Source organism: Aspergillus piperis, assembly GCF_003184755.1.
Source record: "Aspergillus piperis CBS 112811 unplaced genomic scaffold BO85scaffold_8, whole genome shotgun sequence".
Taxonomy (NCBI): Eukaryota; Fungi; Ascomycota; class Eurotiomycetes; order Eurotiales; family Aspergillaceae; genus Aspergillus; species Aspergillus piperis.
This window is the reverse complement of record NW_020291598.1, coordinates 104,331-124,926: the sequence shown is the minus strand read 5'-3', so window position 1 is coordinate 124,926 and position 20,596 is coordinate 104,331. Positions and strand designations below refer to the sequence as shown.

Sequence of the window (20,596 nt, the reverse complement as noted above, 5' to 3'; positions counted from 1 at the left end):
CTGTTCCTGGGGTTTCTGCCGGGATAGGAGCAACCCTCACCCGGACCCCGAAGCAGTGGATCATAACTTGGACAGTCTGCCCATACGGGCGGTGCATGTCTCAAAGGTACATCAAGGATGGCATACTACCGTGCTTGCGCATCGACGCAGCTGGTGCATAAGGAATGGCGGCCTACGAACCTCCCTGCGACAATACAAACTACTGTAGACACCCTCCGAGTGACCATTACAGCCACACAGAATCCCATCATATCCGCTAGGTGCCTTGATCACTCCAATGTGATCACTACTAACCGGTTTCTCCTCGAGACAGCATTGTCGACCCAGTCTCGACTGTTGGGGGTTGAACGGCAAAAAGCGGACACCCCATCCACACGTGACGCCGGGGATTGCCGAGCGTCTCAACAAGGGAGGCGGGTGCCTGCACGGCCGAAGGGAAGGCCACCACCAAGTCGTATAGTAGTCCCCCTGGATGCACCCTTATCTGGTGCAAATTGGTTAGCAATGTAGTATATGCATCTCCCCTAGCTGCTGATCTGCCTATCTCTAGAGGTCTAATTCGACCAAAATGTGACCGATGGCGCCTTTGGGTGTCCGGTGAGTTGGGGTGTTTGCATTGTTTGCATGGTTGGGGGTGGCATTGCCGACGAGAATCCCCAAGGAATTGCCGGCGGGGGGGCAAGAAAGAAAGGGAGCATTGTAGCCAACTCAAAATACTCAGTATCCTGAATCCAAAAGACTGTCCGACAAGGTCACTGCGAAATCTCTCTTCAACATCAGTTATCATGGCGTCCACTGGCACAGGTACGTGAGCATCAGCACCAGCAGAATAGAACCATCCATTCTTGGCGTTTCTGGATAGACTCGCAAAGCGGCGGCTCCCCACAGATTTTACCTTTTCCTCATCTTTTCCCTCAACTTCCTCCACAGCGAAATCTCAGCGTGTCGTTGCCTCTGTTACTGTACCATTTTTGTTCCTTCATCGAGTGCCAACTTGCAAACGTATTGATATCCTTGCGCTTCCATTTTGATTTCCGTTCCTTTTTTCTCTGGGTTCCCCTGGCAGTGACTCATCCTCGTGGTGCTGCAATTTTTGTCCATTCCTTTGTCCTCATAGCCCCTTCACACCGTCATGGAGTCCACAAGGCTTGTTTCACGACTGCAGCGGATGTATTCCAGGTTTGGAATACATACTTCTCCCCGGTCGGGGGTGCAGTCAAGTTCACGAGCCAGTCTTCCTCTTCCCTCCCAGCGTGTCTCCTTTGTTCCACCACGACAAGCCGCCTGCTTCTCGACCACCAAGCCACCAGCTTGTGCTAATACAGACGCAGACCGCTTCACCTCTGCTCTGCATCAGAACAAAGACTGGGCAGCACAGATCTCCAAGGAAGACCCCTCACTGTTCCCAACGCTCGCGAACGGCCAGCAGCCCGAGATCCTCTGGATCGGCTGCTCCGATTCCCGATGCCCCGAAACCACTCTTCTTGGTCTTAAGCCGGGCGATGTCTTTGTCCACCGGAACATCGCCAACGTCCTGCACGCCGGCGACCTCAGCTCCTCTGCCGTGATCGAGTACGCGGTCCGTTACCTGCGCGTCAACCATGTAGTCCTCTGTGGTCACACCAGCTGCGGCGGTGTCGCCGCGGCCCTGGGTAACAAACAGTTGGGGATCCTGGACCCCTGGTTGCTGCCCCTGCGCCAGCTCCGGGCGAAGAACCTGGATCTGCTGAACTCGCTGCCGGCCGACCAGGCGAACCTTAAGCTGGTCGAGCTGAATGTCTTGGAGGGCGTCAAGCTGTTGAAGGAGAAGAGCGTGGTGTTGGAGGCGATCCAGGAACGTGGGCTGCAGGTTCATGGGCTGATTTATGATGTCGGAAGCGGTGTTCTTCGGGAGTTGGACACGGACGAGTCGGAGGAGGCGATCAAGGCGCGGCTCACATCGTTCAAAGTGGATGTTTAGGAAGGAGAAGGGGTTTTCGTTTTGGAGTCAGTTCGGGTCGGGTTCAGTCCATCTGTTGTTTCTTTCTTGTGTTATTGTAATCAGCGAACGGCAAGTGTTAGCCAATGTCGATGCATTTTCATCATCTTTCATCATTCCGTCTTTCGATCATTCCACATTGCAGGAGTGATGTGCTCGTCAAGTAATGTTTTTGCCCTCATGATAGAAGATCAAACAAGTAGATGACGAGAGAGAGAGAGAATGTATTGTGTGTCCTACACAGTATATGTGTGTGATGGGGACAGCAGTGTTAGGTGTGGGATCAAGCAATCAGTAGTAACATTAAGGAAGAAGGTAGATAGATGGAAGGACGACGATGAAGAGAACAAGAGAAGAGAGAGAGGAAAGAGAGGGAGAGATGGATGGGAGGGGGGAACAACTGTTCCAGAGTGTCTCTCTCTCTAACTTCCCACTCCCTCCCGCATTCTCAATATTATTAGTTCGTCTGCCTCGCCCGGAAGGACCGCGGTGGAGCTCCCGGTTGTCTACATCGGGAATAGTCCCGGCCGAAGCGGGAGTTGTTTCGGGGCTCCCTTTCGGATTTTGTTTTCCTTTTTTTCCTTTTTCTCATTTTTGACTAATTTATTTTGTTCCCTTTTGGATTAAGTATAACATAATGGTTCGGATTATTATTTTGTCACTAGTAAATCATTCTTTTCTGTGGTTTCTTTGTGGGAAGTGTTGAGAACCTGAGGCAACAATCTATCCCTTCCTGGGTTGTGGCAGGCATACGGCACTGGAGAGATGGTTGGGCTCACTATTCTGCACCCAAGACAAGTTACTGGCTACAGGCTACCTCTCGCATCTTATCAAGCACCTCTGACGATATGCCATCTACATTCAACGAGTCGAAACACTCTCGCACGATCAAAGAGATGAACAGCAGATGAATCTGCAGGGATCTATTTTCCAATCCCACAATGGTATTCAATGAGACGACCGAAACCTTCTCCGGTTCATCATGCGATATTCTATATACATACAGGAGAGATTATATTATGACAGACAGTAAAAGTATATCCAAGGGGTGTAGGTAAGGAAGGAAAGGAGGGAAGGAAGAAAGGAATGGTGGGGACGTAGGTAGAATGTTCATGCCCAGTGGTGCTCAAGCGCACCACCACATCATTAAGGCGTTCAAGGTTTGGAAAGCTGTTCTTTCCGGAAGAAGAGGAGGAAGCCAGCACACACCAACAGCTGACAAAACAGGGCCACCCAGAACCACGCATTGGCCACTGAACTTCCTCCAAAGGTAGGGTCCGGCGACACAGGACCGGGCCCAACGTTATTCGGGGCAAACGCTCGCGCACAGATGGTGGCGATGGAACCAAGCACCTGCGAGCAGATCAAGGTGAACAGCATGTGCATGCGGGTCAGGGTCTGCAACAGGATAATACCGAACCCGAGACCCTGGATCGAATCCAACACACCCAGCCAGAGCCAGAGACTCCGTGAGGCCAGAGCTCCGCCGAGATAGCCTCCGGAGACCCAGGGAAGGTAGTAGCCAATGCCCGAGACACCCCACCAGATTTGTATGAAGCGAGGCGCCCCGAGTCCGCACGCAAACACGGGCAGGAACCAACTGTGGGATTTGAAATAGCGGCTGACAACGAACAGGAAGCCCGCCCAGACGAACCCGTAGAAGACGATACATAGGATGACGATTTGCCAGGCCTTAGCGTGGTTGGAAGACCAAAGGACTGCAGAGTAGAGTTAGCTTGCCAATTCGACAAGATATGGCGAAAAGAGATAGACTTACAGCCCCAGTTGCGACCGTAAGGTGCGCTAAGGAAGAAGTTTTGAAGGATGACGGCAACGAAGTTCCAGATGACGATCTTGCGGCGGAATACGGACTTGTAGAAGGAGGCCACCTTTCCAGGAGTCTGGCGATAGTAGTTGGGAAGTCCGAAGAGCAACAACAATCCAACAGCCCAGAGGAAGATTGCAATCGGGTAACAGATGGCACTAGAGATCATTGTTAGCGAGCCGAATGACTGACTAGATGGCTGATTGATCAATGAATCAGGGGCTTGAAGATACTCACGTCATCTTCCAGCTGTTGGCGATATTGTTCGTCGAGGTCAACAAACCCTGGCTGGATGCCTTGGTCAGGGTAGAACCCCAGTACCAGAGTCCGATAATATAAGCCGACTGGATACCCTGGATGAGACAGGCCCGGAAGATCCAGGTTTCAACCGGCGCACCACCTTCATCACCAAAGTTCAGAGCGAAGAAGATGGAACCGCTAGAGGAGGCAGCGGCGTAGCATCCACTGCCGATATTCTGGATCCAACCGCGGTTGAATGAATTGGGTTCGAAGTGGGCGGAGCCGATCAGGAGGAAGGCAAGGCCATAGAAAAACCAGGGAGCCGAGAGGCAAACCACCGATTTGAAGTAACGGAACACGAGCCACCAGAGGATTGAGGTGATCAGGTAGGTGGTAGCGATACCATAAAGCTTCTCAGCCGTCTCACCGACCTCACCGGTAAGCAAGGTCACCTGATAAGAGTTTGCTGCAATGATCTGACCCAAGGCAAGGAACAACGAGTAGACTGGCCAGTCTCCGACACGAATCTGCATCCACTTGCGCAGACCCGTCGGAGGCACGTAATCCTTACCCAGGAGGAACTCGTCGTCTTCCGTATCACGAGACTCTCGATCATCGTCGCCACTCACCCGAGAGCCAGTGTCATCGTAGTATGAACCAACGGGGGAGGCACCATGTTTGTCCCGGAAGACGGACGAAGCGGGGGATTTCAGGCGACCCAGTCGAGCATCGCGGAACTTGTCGAACCATTCCTTTTCACTCTTGATGAGATATTCTTCAATGCAAAGCTGGGATTCGGAGTTCGAGCCGTTCAAGCCGGTCAGCTTCTTGTCGAATGCCTTGTAGTACTCGCCGGTAGAATCCGTAAAGAAGGGGTCGACCTTCTGCAGCTTAAAGTCCGTCTTGGTGCCAACGACCGAGTCCAGAGATAGAACAGATGCGCTACTGAGTCGGCTACCGGCATCCCCAAGCCTGGGTGGCGGGAGGAGGCTCTGTGTAGGAGTGGGAACAGGTCCAGGGCTGCTAGGAAGCTGTCGCGGATGCAAGGAGTCTTGACTATAACGGCGAATGCCTGGGCTCGTGGGCATACCAACTCCCTGCTGCTGGACCGCCTGCAAGCGACGCCCTTCCTCGACCTGGGCCGGGGTGAGAGTGTACTCGTCGTCCGCGTCCTGCTGATCGCCAATATCCTCGTGGTCTTCTTCAACGTCAGTCATGGCCCCGGCGGTGTCTTCGTGTTCGGGGATACTGTCGCGTTGGCGTCCACGACGGCCACGGCGCTCTTGATGACCAGGTCCGGAGCGAACACCAAGTGAGAGCTGCCGTTGCAGACCGGACCGCGGCTTTTCAGTACCGCTGGGGCTGATATCGCGACTGTAGTTTGTTTTCGGATCTGTGACATATTCACTGAGACGGTTCAGGTTCGAATAGCTGCTGTCCCGAGAATGGGCCATGGGGGTCTGCATTCCCGGGGGCATCAGTGGGCTTGACGGCTGGCTCAAGATGCCATTCGGCGTGGTAGTTCCAGACGGGGTGAAGGGTCGACCATTATGTTTGACTAATTCCTTGTTGTGCACTTGGATGGCGGTGGTTTGCAAGATCTCCAAGTCTTCCACCCATTGGGCCACCGGGAAGCGCTGTTTGGCGGACCGGGCACGCATCATGGCACGAGTTTCCGTTTTCGAACTGAGCGCCGCATCGATAGCCAGCTTGAATTGAACGAGCAAATGAGAAGTAGCAGTCGATTCCACATTGTACCACCAACCTGGCATCTGACCGAGACCACCAACCCGGGCACCGATACCCAAAGCTCCCTTACGTCCGAACTCGACGGCGACCAGACCAAAGGGCTCGTCACGAGAGGGAATCAGCGCGAATTCAGCACCAGAGAAGATGTAGGGGGGCAATGCCGTGAATTCGGGTCTGGAAAACACTCGTCCAGGGTAGACCTTCATCATATGGTCCAGTTTGAGGGCTGCGAATTTACCGTAGAGATCGATAACCGGTCCAACACAAATGAGCTGCACATTGGGGCGCGCTTCCAGGACAGCAGGCATGACGTCGGCGATCAAATCAACACCCTTCTGCATCGACCAACGACCAACGAAGACAAGCAAATCGGCGTCAGGGTTTTGTTCCAGACCGGCCCACTCCTGAGCTTGACGCTTGAGGTCGCCTCGTCCAGCTTCGTAAGTCGGATCCACGGTCACATTATCACCCATGGCGCTGGCCTGTTCCTTGCTCCATTCACCGACATCGGACGGATCAGGGTTAGGTAGGTTTCCAACCTTACGGAGACCCCAGAAAATGGGGTAACGCGCGTAGGACCGCTTTCCATACTTCTTGGACACACCGACAGCACCGAAACCCTGTTGGTGAACACGAAGATAGCTAGCACCCGAGTGGAGCAAGTTGAACACCTCGCCGAACTGCACGTAATGCCTCACGGTCTCGATATCCAGGTTGAACACGGAGCAAACTTCCTCCTTTTCTTTCTGCGTCCGCATGGGCCACAGACCTTGGAACTCGGCGTTGTGCAGGGAAAGGCAGGCAGGCACTGTATCTGGGAGTAGATACAGAGGAGCCAGGGAACCGTGGTAATCGTTGATATGATAGAGGTCGATCGGGAATCTCTTGCAGGCCTCAGCAATGCACTGATTCCAGGCGGAGTAGTAAATGGCGCTGTTCAGGTCGTCCATGCGGGCGGGGTAAGGCTCTGACTTGGACTGTTGACGGAACACAGGGGCATCCAGCAAAACGTAGGTTATGTTATTCAAGACGTGATACTGGACCTGGACTTCGTATGAATTGCCCAGAATGGTGACGTGCATGGGCTCTGCGGGTTTATCCACGGGGTAATCAACGCCCCCGACGCAGGGCACCACCCAGATCAAGTCTTGATGACCCAGAGTCTTACCCATGAGTTGCGCCATGACACCAAGGCCACCAATCTTGATCTTGATGGCCCAATCCTCAATGTCGTACTCCATGGTGGCAATCAGAACCATGCGACGCTTGCCGCTAGCAGCACCGCCAATCGCCGTGTCGGTCTGGAGGAACCCGGACTTGTTTGCCAGACGCATAAGAGGGTTTGAGTTCTCCTCATCCATGCCACGATTGCGCTTGAACTTCCGGCGCAGAGCCAATGGGATCATCTGGTGCTTCTCGCTCACACCAACCTGGTTGAATTTGACCTTGTAGAAAGACTTCATGAAAGCCCACACACCGGCTGCGCCCGTGATGACGGGGATGATCCAAAAGAGCACATACATGGCGATCTGAGTATTCTGATGCCCGACAGGGAACAGCTGGAAGCGCATGGTCCCGTCATCAATGAAGATATTCCACGAGATGTAGGGAGAGGGAGGATGTTCAGTGATGTTAATCAGTGTGGCGGATAGCGAAGAGGGCGGCATGCGATCGAGAACGGAATCATTGTCAGCGTCACCTAGGACCCAACTTTGGTCAGGCTCCCCGTCAGGGTTCATGCCCCAGATGTTCAATTGAGCCTGAGCAGGCCATTCCGCGGTGAAATGGTATTTCCAGAGACCGTCTACGCTGTCCTGCCGGACCACGTTGTCCAGACCTGCATCATATCCATACTGGTTGTAAGGACCGTTGAAGAAGACGTGAGGGAAACGGCGAGGGACTTTCTCGTCCCAGCCCGCGTCTCCCTCTTGGACGTAGTCGCTGCTGCCGGTCCACCGACTCCAATACTCGACGCGGACATGGTTCCCTTTCCAAGACTGTTTCTTGGTTCCCGACCATTCGAGTTCCTCAATAGTGTCATTTCCGCCCTTGTAGTCCATCCAGTCGGAGAAAGTGGTCCCCCAATTGGTTGAATAGCGATACTTATCAGCACCAGCGGCGTGGTGCTGGATGAAAAGAGTACCGTTGGATTCCTCATGGAGCAAACTACTCGAATAGTTCGCACTGGTGAAAATCATGGGATTATCGATCTGGCCGATGCGGAAGAGGAAATGGTCGACCGCATTGGTGGTCGCATTCCCACTCTCTGTGCTGACATTGTTGACCGTTAGACGATGAATGCCGTTGTAAACGCCTGTCAGGTTGGCCGCCCACAGCCACACCCCGGGGATCTGGCCGGTCCAGCTGGTGTTAGTGGCGGGAACTGACTTGCAGTTGACGCTGTTAGAATCGACGGACGGGACCTTTCCAATTTCGGTCGACGATGAAAGGGTAATTGACTTTGTCACCGAGTCGCAATCCATTTCTTCGGAGAAGTAGATTTCGACCTCCACATTCTCGTCTGCGTTCGGTGCCACGGTCGAGCGGATCGGGACATCGTGTCCCGGAGTGAACTTCGTGATCATCGGTCTGGGTTTAGTAAAGCGGGTTTTAGGCACGTAGGCCCGAAATTCATATGCGTCCATGGTCATATTAGCCAAGCAGCCACTGTATGCAGTCGATCCGTTCAATCCCAACTTAGTGGGGGAATCAATCAGCTGGTGCTCGTCATACGGGTAAAACAGGTTTTTGACCCAGGTGCCACTATCAAAGGGGGCAATGAGAGCTGTATCATTATCCGAGCAGTCAAACTTATAATCAATGGTGCGATTCGTGTTGTGGTAAACCAACCAGACGGGCTGGTTGTTTGCATCCGAACCCAAATCCTGCACATCCGCGTTCACATCGCGGAGGATGGACCAGAGTCCTGTCTCGGTGGCTGTGCCATTGGAACCGAGATAATACACATCTTCGGTGTGGTTCGAGAGCTTTTGAATAGTATAACCGTCATTGAGAACAGGGAACTGTTCGCGCATCTGATACATGTGCTTGATAATATTGCGCACCGGATGAGACGGGTCACGATGATCGTAGGCCACCGTGGGGTCATGGCAGCCCTGGCGGCCAGACTCTATGGGCCAGTTATAGTACTGAGACGATTCCAAGGAGAAACAGCCATGATCCCTCCAAGCGGTGGCAGGAGACATGGCCTGCCGACCGTAGATGTAGTTGGATGCCGTGGCATCCAGAACGTAAAACGCCTGTTCCTCGCCCCAAAGAAGGAGCGGGATTCCGGGGAGCAGAAGAGTCGTGATGTACAATCCAAGTAACTGGCGCTCCACGCCCTTTTCCACAGTGGGCCAACGGAAGACATCCTGGTTGGTAGCCCCGTACATGTGGCGGGGGTCGAACTTGCCGGTGTTCGCATTGACCAGATCATTCGACTGCAGCATGAGATTCCAGGCATCAACCCAGTCGACCGGCACATCGTAACCGGCAGCCAGATTACCATCCATGCCCAGGAAGCGGGTCAGTGCTCGGTAAATGGAGTAGTGGAAGGCTGCGCCATCGATCGCCTCATGTCCTACTTCACGCAGGAAATACTGGGCGTCAGAAGTGTTGGTCAGCTTCATGGCTGCCTCCGCCGAGTCAGGAAACTGATTTGGCTGTCTACCTCGGCCCAGGTAGATAGAACCAAAGGTATTACCACCCGTAATTTCGCCCGCAATGAAGAAGTTTTCCTTTCCAACGGCGCGGGCACACTCGCGGTACGCATTGGACATATCTCCGAGAGCGTCAACGGTTGCCTGAGTTGCCTTGTCGTACCGGAAACCGTCAATATCGAGGGACTGGATAATAATGCAGGAGTGGCGGATCAAACGCTCGCGCACCGAGGGAACCCATTCACGGAGTCGATCCTGAACGGAGGCGAATTTGGCCAGCTGACGTTGCCAATCGGGAAAAACACCAAAGGCCTCAATATCACCATACTGGTCGAAGTCGCTATTGTAACATCCGACCAGTTCCTCGGTGACTGAAGCTTGAACAGGGTAGCCATCCTCAAACCAGAAGCGGGGGTAATCGCATGTTTCGTTGTAGTCATTGCCAATGTCGAAGTCCACGTAGCGGCGGTCAGTCTTCCACACCGTCTGGTGTTCCTTCACAGAGAAGGGGGTAGTAGTGTTCAGATAGCCATCAAATCCGATCAAATCGCCCATCCTAAACATTGAAGGTGAGTATTTTTTGGGTGTGGGGGAGACAAAGGCAGCGGTTAACTTACGTTGCGATGGTGTTATCGAAGATGACATACATCCCCCGCTTATGAATTTCCGTGATGGCGTTGCGCCACGTCTGCAGGTTACCATAGTGTTGATCGAGCAAAGTCGTATCCAAAGCCGAATAACCGTCAGATCCCCAGGGCTGGTTCATCAGGATTGTTCCGGCGAGATAGAGGCCCTAAACGAATGTTAGTAGTTAATCGCAGCATCGCGCAAGCCACGGAGACCGACCTTGATTCCCATGCCCTGCAAGTAATCCAAGGTGTCCAGCAGGCCGGCAACATCACCACCATGGCGCATCTGATTCGAGCGGAGGTCGTGCTCGAACAGGGTACCATTGATGTTGTCGTTTGTGGGGTCACCGTTGACGAAGCGGTCTAGGAAGAGGGTATAGACAGGGAAGCGCCAATTGTCCGGGGAGGGGAAGTAGTCCCCAGTGTGATTGGGCCATGTTCCCCAATAGTCCGCCGGATTAGTGGCGGACTGGTTCTGGTTGAAGTTGTAGTCGACGAGGGACTCATCGTAGGGCCAGGCCGTTGCTGTTGTTGCGAAACAGGCGAGCAGCGTGCCGGAGATAGCCCACTTCATGCTGGGTGGGAAGGTCGAGTCGACCCGGGATGACCACCGGTCAACAAACCAGGAACAAGACGTAGGGCCAGGTCAATGTGAGATGGTTGAGTTGGCCAAAAGCTGGGGAGAAAGAATGGTTTCTGCCTCGTCACCACGGCTGACTGCGATCTTTCTTCGCTGGGTTGGGCAGGTCACTCAATGATAGTCGGTTGGGTAGATGATGAATGCGACTGATAACGAGCGATAGATAGCGTGCAGATAACGAGAGAAACACAGGACGCTTCGTTAACGAGTGAAATCTATGGGGAATCACAATGCAACAACAATCAAAACAAGAAACGATGCATGAGATCAGAGATAAGATGGATCCAGCGAGAGAGGGGAGAAGAGGAAGTGGAAGAGAGAAGGAGAAAGAGAAAAGATAATACGAGGAATAGGAGGAAGGAGAAAGTGTCAGAGGGGAAGGATGATGGGGACAAAGGCGAGAAAGCCAAATGGAGAAAAAAGCTAATCAGTCCAACTAATAGTAAGATACTGAGCTACTAGCAGCGATGCTGAGGCTCAGCAATGAGAGGCTGGATTGGGGGCACACATCGATATCCGCGATAGTGGATCGAGGGGAAGGGACTAAGGATCGATGAAATGAAAAATAGAAAAAAGAAGCAGACGAGACGTCTCGTCTTGTCTCGTCGATGTGTATTTTGCTAATAATAACCCCAAGCTGACTGGAGAACCACTCTGAATGGCTCCCCGGTGCCAGCTCACTCGTATAGGACTGGTTCCCCGGGGGTAAGTAAGTTATCGAATCCACGCCGGAGGGACTTCTAGCCTTGTCCAGAGCCAGAGGGAGGGGCGACTTGCCGTTGGCTATGACGGAATACTTTTTGCCTGCTGAGAGTGGACTAGACCGCGGCAGTGCGGTGCAAAGACCAAAAGAGGGAATTTAAAAAAAAAGTATTGAAAAATTGGAAATTTAGAAGGGTTAGGAAAAAGAGAAAATGAATAAAAATGAATAACGGAAGCGGACCATTGGGTGGTCCGACAGCCATCCCATTGAAAAAAACATGGGCCACTCTCGTATATAGTAGTAAGTAGGCTATTCGGAGCCGTTAGATACTTAGTAGGTTTCCTCTCGGACCGGTAGGCATTTTACGGTGGAACTCAAGGGGCAGTTGGAACTGGATCATTGAATGTCTTGAAAGAAGGGTTCTTCCGCCCACTTGATACCGCCAGGCCCTCACCAATCCCCTTTGAGATCTAGTCTCGCGCCTCCCTTTAGTCCCCCCGAAAACTGGACCCTCCCTGGTCCCTCCGAGGACTTCCTTATTGTTCCCATCGCCCATTTCCGTACTATGGGAAACAGGCGAAGACCCCTTCATCTGCTACAGCTGCTGCTGCTGCTGCTGCTGCTTCTGACGGTAATCTCTACTAGGCCAAGGGTGCCAGGTCGTATTCACGCCCAAGCCAAACGATACCTGAAGAGGCAGCAATACGGTGGCGTGCAACCAATCTCGGTAACGATAAAACTCTATTGGCCCTCTTCTAAGACACTCTACACAGTAGTGCAGGTGATGTCTTACTGTCATCAAGCAGCTCATTTTTTTTTCCTCGATTTCTTCAAGAGGAAATTTGGGTCTGATAAGGGCGGACCCTCCCGATTGGTGGTGGAGGGTCTGGGATTCGGCTAGTAGTCTATTAGTGGTAGTATACTGGAGAAAAACGATGGTGCTGATACCGTAAGAGTGGTGGTAGTTGGTAGTCATTTCTCGTATAATTTATTTTTCTGGTGTAGAGGGTCAGACCTATAGCGTTATCTCCTGCCCTTTACTCGCAGAAGGGGGAGGTGAGCCATCCCATGCATGCAGCGGGCTTGGTGGTGTGTTTGTTCCTGAATATGGTGTGTGTGTATTTTTGGGGGCAACAGTATTCCCAATCAGCTTCAGTCCGCCAACTTCCGTGGCGTTGACTTCGGGCCTCCAACTGCAAAATGGTCAGAGAAAGAAAAGAAAGGCAAAGAAACGAAAAAAAGTCCAAAAATACCGACAAGCCAGTCATAGCCCGGAGATGATTCCGTGGTTGATCCCGAAGCGATCCTGACCGGTTGAAAGTTTCCAGAAAGCTGTCACCGACCGAGAGCGGGCCCCTGCACTCTTTGCCTGCTATTTTGGCTCTTCTGCCCGGTTCGACTGCCAAGCCCCTGTGTCACTTTTTTTTTTTTTTTTTTCGCTCCCTCGCAGCGGAGAAGAGAAAAACACAAAAATAACAGGAAATAAGAAACAGGAAATTTTGACGCAGGCTTTGCCACTTTAGTTTCTTTTCTTTCCAACGGGCCTGAGGAATGATAAACATGTCATCCATAAACAACGCTCGCCCCTGCAGAAGCATACTACTAAGTACTTTCCACTCCATTGAGACCACACAGACCCGTAAGGTACACAACTCAGTAAGATGCCAGAAAGTTTTTTGTTGGAGCCACGGAGGCCATCCTGGCCAGGCGGGAGTGGGTCTCCGGCGAAGGATTTACGGGATCGCAGATTCAAATCTGGATGGTCTTTGGTCGGGTTCCCGTGAGGCTGGCAGCCACCTTGGGTTTTTGGAGAGAGGGGTCTACTAGATGGACCCTTGGCATCCCGGTGTGCTATCTTTTCACAATTCACACAGCACAGAACCGAGATAGATAGACGGGACTAGTCTTCTTTGGGTCTCGCGGAGGACTAACGAAGTACCTAAGTGGTGACTACTACTGATTTCTGCTAAAGGTCTGATCGGATACACCACACTACGAGAAATCGGGCCATGCATGTCTTACTTGGTTTTATTCCCATCCCTCGCGGGCCAATGGTCTCCTGCAAAATGATTATCAGCCAGGGCAGAGATCACCCAAGAGCGAACAAGAAGATTTCCGAGCAACACCACCGTTTCCAATAATAAGATTTCTTCCTGTTTTTTCTTGCTCCCTGGCCCCCACTTGGCGGTAAGGTACTGTCAGTATTGTGAAACTTGCAGCCTTCTGATGGTAATTTGAAATTCAGGCTGCTGATTCGGGCAACGCCGCTTTTCCCAATCCTGCCAGCCAAGCCCGCCGCCAAGACCCTGGCGGTTGGACCTTGGCTCGCCTGGAAAAAGGAATAATGAGAAGATAAATCAAATTTGCTCTCGGACAGGTTGTTCCTCTTATCGGGCTGCTCTGTGTGCCTGAACCTTGCATTAGATATGAAGTCTATGAAGTACAGTCAACTTATGCAGACGAGGAAAATATCTCAATCACTTATCTCCTGCCAAGCATCTGGGGTCACCCGTCAAGGAACATGGCGAGAAGAATGAGCCAAGCTTTGCCCTCGTTCTCATTTCCCCTTTGTCCACCACGCGATCTCCGTCCCAAATTTTGGGGTTTGGAGCAGCTGCGTGCTTTCTCGGACCAGTATATCCGCTGTTGTCTGACTGTCTCACATATTCTCGAGTGCTTACAATACAATGTTCCCCTGATGAACTAATTATACTAGTTGGCTAGTCTTCACTTGGTCAGGGTTTAGCGGTGGAGTCCCTGGCCATCTTCATTGGATCACCAAATAGCCTAAAACGGTGTCTTTCCGGAGATTCCAAGTAGGGCAGACACCAGAATGGTTCTACTAAACTACTAGTCAAGAACATGTCTCACTGGCCCCCTCTTCTTCCCCATTTCGACCCATCGGAATGGCCGGTTCGCTCATCTGCCGCTCTTTGTGCCTGGCAGAAGCATTAGCCCCAGCTCGTGGCGGCGTGACAGGCTTGGTCTTGGAGAAATCAGAAGCCATTCCTCCGCCGGAAAACTCGTGCCACCGTTGACGCCAGTGGTGACATCTGCAGGGGGGTGGTTGAGGAGAAATGCCCCCTCTTGAAGCCAATGGGAAGGACAAGCTGGCAAACCAGGAAGTGGTATCTTCTAGTCAAATAATCCGGGGGAGCTGCAAGCAGGAACCTCGGTGCCACCACCGGCAGGGATCAATGGTTCCTGGTCCTGCGCGGGAGTCGCCCTGGGGTTCCGGGAAAATCTTAAAGATCAGGGTTCGAGGGATCAGGGCGACGCCTCTGATGCCTTTCACACATGGCTGAAGATGAGGATGGTGGTGATCATGATAAGGAGGATAATGGATCAATCAATCTATACATTTTTCTCCGATTGGCAATTTCCCCCCGCCACCTTGAGTAAGTAGGTTATATGATGCTAACCCAGATGCACTGCACTGCACACTCATTGGTCCCCTCTCGAATTGAACTAAAAAGCAGGCTAGTTTACCTGTTTATCATCCCATCCAGGGGATCCGGCCTGAATGCAGTTAGTGAGGTCCCCTTACTGCTCGCTCCACCGGCATTTTGCACCTGCACCTGATGTTCAGTCAAGCTCTTCCCCAGCATTCCACTTCTTCTCGCTTCCCCTCTTCTCTCTCCTCCTCCTCCTTCTCCTCCTCCTCTCCTCTCTTCTCCTCTCCTTTCCTTTCCCTTCCTTCCTCCTCGCTCATTCTTTCGCTCTCGTCACATCAACCAATGCATCCATCACTGAAGTGACCCCTCTTCCTGGGCTTCTCCCTTGCCATTCATTCTTCCTTTGGATCTGACCATCGCCATTCTTTCTCTACATTTGGGTCCCACTGCTTTTGTCACTCTTTCATTTCTTGCCGAGCCCGTATCCTTCCTTTTAGCGTAAACGGCTATCTCCCAGCATACCACATTTGTCTTATCGTGTCTCTAATTCGGCCCCGCAGTTGCTCGGCAGGTACATGTGAGCATCTGTATCATTGATATAATTCACATTTTCCAGTGACTGTAGCCATGGTCTCAATGTCAGCCCTGCGACACGGGCTTGGGGTCCTCTATCTTGCTGGCTGGCTGGGGTCGTCGCTGGCCGCCACCACTGAGCAATGGAAGTCTCGGTCAATCTATCAGACCATGACGGATCGCTTCGCGCGCACGGATGGCTCAACCACCTCCCCCTGCAACACCACAGAGGGTCTGTACTGTGGTGGCACCTGGCGCGGCATGATCAACCACCTCGATTACATCCAGGGAATGGGTTTTGATGCCGTCATGATCTCCCCTATCATCGAAAACGTCGAAGGTCGCGTGGAGTATGGAGAAGCCTATCACGGCTATTGGCCCTTGGATCTATACTCCCTCAACTCACATTTTGGCACGCACCAGGATCTGCTCGATCTGAGTGACGCCCTGCATGCTCGCGACATGTATCTGATGATGGACACGGTCATCAACAACATGGCCTACATCACCAATGGCTCCGACCCCGCTACCCACATCGACTATTCAACCCTCACCCCCTTCAACAGCTCGTCTTACTATCATCCGTACTGTAAGATCACCGACTGGAATAACTACACCAATGCCCAGCTGTGCCAGACCGGTGATAACATTGTGGCCCTGCCCGATCTGTACACCGAGCATGCCGAGGTTCAAGAAACGCTAAGCAACTGGGCAAAGGATGTTATATCCACCTATTCCATTGATGGTCTCCGCATCGATGCAGCAAAGCATGTGAACCCAGGTTTTCTGAAGAATTTCGGCGATGCTGTGGATATCTTCATGACCGGCGAAGTGCTGCAGCAAGAGGTCAGCACGATCTGCGATTACCAGAACAACTACATCGGCAGTCTCCCGAATTATCCCGTCTACTACGCCATGTTGAAGGCCTTCACCCTGGGCAACACCAGCGCCCTGGCCACTCAAGTCCAGGAGATGAAGAATTCCTGCCATGATGTGACCGCCTTATCCTCGTTCTCCGAAAACCACGATGTCGCACGATTTGCCAGCATGAACCCGGACATGGCTGTATGGACCCTTGAACCCTCTAACGCATTCGCTAGCTAACATTCTGTCCCATTAGCTCGCGAAGAATATCCTCACATTCACTCTTCTTGCCGATGGTGTGCCCATGATTTATCAGGGTCAGGAACAGCATTTGGATGGCCCCGGCAGTCCCAAGAACCGAGAAGCGATTTGGCTCACTGAGTACAACACCGACGCCGAGCTCTACAAATTGATCGGCAAGTTGAACGCCATCCGGAAGCACGCCTACCGACTCGACAATCACTATCCGGATGTTCAGACGTACCCCGTCTTCGAGGGTGGCAGTGAACTGGGATTCCGCAAGGGAGTCGAAGGCCGGCAAGTGGTCATGCTTCTATCCACGCAGGGCACCAACAGCAGCGCTTACAACCTCTCGATGCCTGTGAGTTTCACGGGCGGCACGGTCGTGACGGAGATTCTGAACTGCATCAACTACACGGTCAATGCCCAGAGTGAACTCGTGGTTCCGATGGATAAAGGAGAGCCGCGCGTGTTCTTCCCGGCGGATCTGATGCCCGGCAGTGGACTGTGCGGACTCCCTGTCGCGAATGTCACCTATGCTGCCTTGAAGACGCAGGGCGCAGCGGCAGCAGAGGCTGCTTTGTCGCTGGGCATCAGAACCGATGCAGCTTCCAATGCTTTGCTTTCTCTGGTGCTGTCTGTGGTGGCGGGTCTGCTTGTGGGGATGTGGTAATATGCTGATAGCTACAGATGGGATGAGATATATTATCTGTTTCAGTGTTCTTTGTATGTATTTGCAGTAACGATACCCTTACCTAGTATTTTGTATATATTTACTTCACTATATTCACTACCACCTGCATATACTCGCGGTAACCGCGTTTCGCTTTTTCCCACACTAGTTACTAGTCATCCAGCACTAAGCAATAAACAGAATAGAGACAACTAAAAATCCAGTACAATATATATAGATCACCTACATACTAAATTCCAGACAATGACCAAAACGGGTACCTGCATCCCACAGCTGTTGACGATCACCGTGGCTGGCTGATCCTCTCCCAACACTAATCTGGAGGCAAATCCGTTCGGCCTCGGTAGGGTTCCGAACAAAACCGCCCGAGCTAAAAATACTCGGTCATCAGCAAGAAAAAAAAGGCCCACTTCAGGACCCATAGAAAATTGAACTGAAGTCATGCACAACGTGTTAACTAACTGACTAGCTAGCTAAGCCAGCTATTCTTAGTGTTGGCACATTAGCTATTCTAAACATTCTTTGTGAGCTCAGCTCCGTCGCTGAAATCTACTCTTCACCTACCATCCATCATCCATCCAAGCTACATGGACACAAACACAGTAAACTCCTAGCTAAGCCCTCCCTCTTCGCCACAGTAAAAAAAATCCTCACCACCACCACAAACCCACAAAATACCCCCAAGCACAAGAAGAACAAGAACCCAAACAAACAAAATGTTCAGCTTCCTCCCATGCTTCAAAACCCGGCGACAACGAATCAAATCCCAAACTCAATCCCAAAAGCAAATAGAGGGTTAGCAACCACCCAATCACCCCCAATTACCCAGAAATCAACCCATAGTAATAACATATCAATAGAAAAAGCCAACGCCATAGAATCCCTTCCGTCATGGCACTCCCCTACGGAAAACACGCTTCTCTTTCAAGCCTTCGAATGGCACGTCCCTACCACCCCCAACACCCCAGACAAGCGCAGCCACTGGCGCCGACTCCAGCATGCCCTGCCCGCTATCCATTCCCTCGGCGTAACCAGCATCTGGATCCCGCCGGGATGCAAGGGCATGGACGCCAACGGCAATGGGTATGATATCTACGATTTGTATGATCTGGGGGAGTTTGATCAGAAGGGAGCGGTGGGGACGAAATGGGGTACACGCGCGGAATTAGAGGATCTGGTGAGGGAGGCGAGTGCCCTGGGTGTCGGGATATTATGGGATGCGGTGTTGAATCATAAGGCTGGGGCGGATGGCGTGGAGAGGTTCGAGGGTGTGAGGGTTGGTGATGATCGTATTTCTCCCCGTTTCTATCTATCGTGCGTGAGTGTCATGATTACTGACATGTATCCTCAGGACGAGATATCGAAGATGGTGATCCCCAGGAAATTGCAGGCTGGACATCCTTCACCTTCCCCGGCCGGGGCACTACCTACAGCCCGCTGCAATACCACTGGCACCACTTCTCTGGAGTAGATTGGGACGACGCCCACCAACGCAAAGCAATCTACAGGATCCTGGACCCTTCCCGGCCGGACAAGAACTGGGCTCAGGATGTCGGCACAGATGAGAACGGCAACTACGACTACCTTATGTTCGCGGATCTAGATTACTCGCACCCGGAGGTTCGGGAGGATGTGTTGCGCTGGGCGAAGTGGATTATGTTTGTGCTGCCGTTGAGCGGGATGCGGTTAGATGCGGCGAAGCATTTTTCGACGGGGTTTCAGAGGGAGTTTATTGATTGTGTGAGAAGTCAGGCGGGGGATAGGAAGGTGTTTGTCATTGGGGAGTATTGGAGTGGGGAGTTGAGGGCGCTGCTGAGGTATCTGGAGGAGATGGAGTATCGGGTTGCGGTGGTGGATGTGCCGCTGGTGGAGAGATTCTCAGGACTGTCGAGGACCAAGAGGGCGGATTTGAGAGGCGTGCTGAAGGGGACGTTGATGGAGGCTAGGCCGGGGAATGCGTTGGTGAGTTATCATTTGTCTTGATTGGTGGACTTGGAAAGACTAATGAGGCGTCTTGTGTAGACGTTTGTTACAAATCATGATACGGTGAGTACATCTTTTTCTGTGGAGTGACGATGGTACATGGATAAATGCTGAACTGATGTGACAACTTAGCAACCGGGGCAAATGCTCGAGGTGAGTACATGCATTTAATAAGTGTCTGATGACTAGTAACGAGCTAACATCTATCAGAACGTGGTCGAACCCTCCTTCAAACCCCTCGCCTACGCCCTAATCCTCCTCCGCCAAGGAGGCCACCCGTGTGTCTTCTACGGCGACCTCTACGGCAGCTGCGGCGGTGGCCAGTCTCCAGTCCCGGCCTGCGAAGGCCAACTCCCGATTCTCATGCGTGCGCGCAAATGGTATGCTTACGGCGAACAGCAAGACTACTTTGACCAGCCCAACTGCATTGGTAAGTCCGTCCGTTCCTCTCTGCGATGTAGTCTCTAATAAATGAAAGGTTTCATCCGCTACGGCAACGCCGCTCACCCCTCCGGGCTGGCCTGCGTCATGAGCAACGGCGGACCAGCCACGAAGCGCATGTACGTGGGTCGGAAACACGCCGGCGAGAAGTGGACGGATCTGCTGCAGCGAGACGATGATCACCCGTCTGTCACGGTAATTGATGAGATGGGGTACGGGGAGTTTCCGGTCCAGGGGATGAGGGTGGGTGTTTGGGTGGATAGTGCGGCGGATGGCCGAGGGTGTATGAAGGAGCCTTTGTAAGTCTCTACCTTTACTCTTGCTGGGTTCGGGTTGGATGTTTGAAACTGACACAGGGGATATTGGAATAGTGACGTCGATATCTATGGTAGTCGAGCATGCTAGCTGACTTAGGATGGACCAGTTTGAGATGAAGATGGTCCTAGTATCCATGTGCTCTAAGACATGATGTATATTATTACTCTCAATATGTAACTATTTATTAGACTAGTTTTACTATAGTAAGACAGCGTGACAAGATAATCAGACGACACTAGAATAATATATCCACACAAACTAGTTTAAACAACTCCATCTATTCTAATACTTCCAAGACACACACAGAAAAACACACAAAAATAACCCAAGACATAAGACACAATCTCACCCAAAAAAAATCCATCCATCCAAGCGAAGTAAAAAGAAAAAAAGAAAAAAATAGAAGAAAAGGGTTCTGAACTGGTCCCCGTCCGTGGCAACCGACCCTCAAATGTCCTTACCCAATGCAGTAACCCGTTCGGTGCTGCCCGACAAACGGTAACAATACCGTGACCAGCATCCGAAACTTCCTGCCTGTATTTTTCAATTCCAGCAACTTCTACTAAGGTTTCTGGTATTTGCCATGGCCCTACAGGGTCTGGGTTGTGTCTGACTGTCGGGTACATTCCCGAAAGGGTCCATCCAGCGCCGAGGAATCCATG

The 20,596-nt window shown here is 52.0% G+C and overlaps 6 protein-coding genes across 6 annotated transcripts; 4 read left to right on the top strand and 2 right to left on the bottom strand.

Moving 5' to 3' along the window:
- Window positions 1-193: 193 nt before the first annotated feature.
- BO85DRAFT_283413 (uncharacterized protein) lies at window positions 194-960 on the bottom strand. Its single transcript, XM_025655218.1, has one exon. It carries the CDS (start codon window positions 785-787, stop codon window positions 290-292), a length of 498 nt encoding a protein of 165 aa, XP_025515696.1. The 5' UTR covers window positions 788-960; the 3' UTR covers window positions 194-289.
- BO85DRAFT_283414 (carbonic anhydrase) lies at window positions 961-2,080 on the top strand. The gene has a single exon (XM_025655219.1). The coding sequence runs from the start codon at window positions 1,133-1,135 to the stop codon at window positions 1,958-1,960; it is 828 nt and encodes a 275-aa protein (XP_025515695.1). The 5' UTR covers window positions 961-1,132; the 3' UTR covers window positions 1,961-2,080.
- Window positions 2,081-3,133: 1,053 nt separating this feature from the next.
- ags1 (alpha-1,3-glucan synthase Ags1) lies at window positions 3,134-10,657 on the bottom strand (the record flags this gene model as incomplete). The annotated part of the gene is made up of 5 exons (XM_025655984.1): window positions 3,134-3,696; window positions 3,756-3,961; window positions 4,041-10,010; window positions 10,072-10,247; window positions 10,301-10,657. 5 exons carry the CDS (start codon window positions 10,655-10,657, stop codon window positions 3,134-3,136), a joined length of 7,272 nt encoding a protein of 2,423 aa, XP_025515694.1.
- Window positions 10,658-11,950: 1,293 nt separating this feature from the next.
- BO85DRAFT_448869 (uncharacterized protein) lies at window positions 11,951-12,738 on the top strand (the record flags this gene model as incomplete). Its single annotated transcript, XM_025660042.1, has 2 exons — window positions 11,951-12,619; window positions 12,680-12,738. A coding segment is annotated over exon 1 (329 nt), but the record flags the coding sequence as incomplete, so codon positions are not given.
- Window positions 12,739-15,448: 2,710 nt separating this feature from the next.
- Window positions 15,449-17,171, top strand: BO85DRAFT_459005 (alpha-amylase; the record flags this gene model as incomplete). Its single annotated transcript, XM_025661621.1, has 2 exons — window positions 15,449-16,459; window positions 16,515-17,171. The coding sequence occupies 2 exons, from the start codon at window positions 15,449-15,451 to the stop codon at window positions 17,169-17,171; spliced, it is 1,668 nt and encodes a 555-aa protein (XP_025515692.1).
- A 592-nt stretch (window positions 17,172-17,763) lies between these two features.
- BO85DRAFT_448866 (alpha-amylase) lies at window positions 17,764-20,056 on the top strand. The gene is made up of 8 exons (XM_025660041.1): window positions 17,764-17,987; window positions 18,053-18,481; window positions 18,544-19,154; window positions 19,215-19,238; window positions 19,308-19,328; window positions 19,386-19,605; window positions 19,654-19,915; window positions 19,988-20,056. Exons 1-8 carry the CDS (start codon window positions 17,909-17,911, stop codon window positions 20,019-20,021), a joined length of 1,680 nt encoding a protein of 559 aa, XP_025515691.1. The 5' UTR covers window positions 17,764-17,908; the 3' UTR covers window positions 20,022-20,056.
- Window positions 20,057-20,596: the final 540 nt, after the last annotated feature.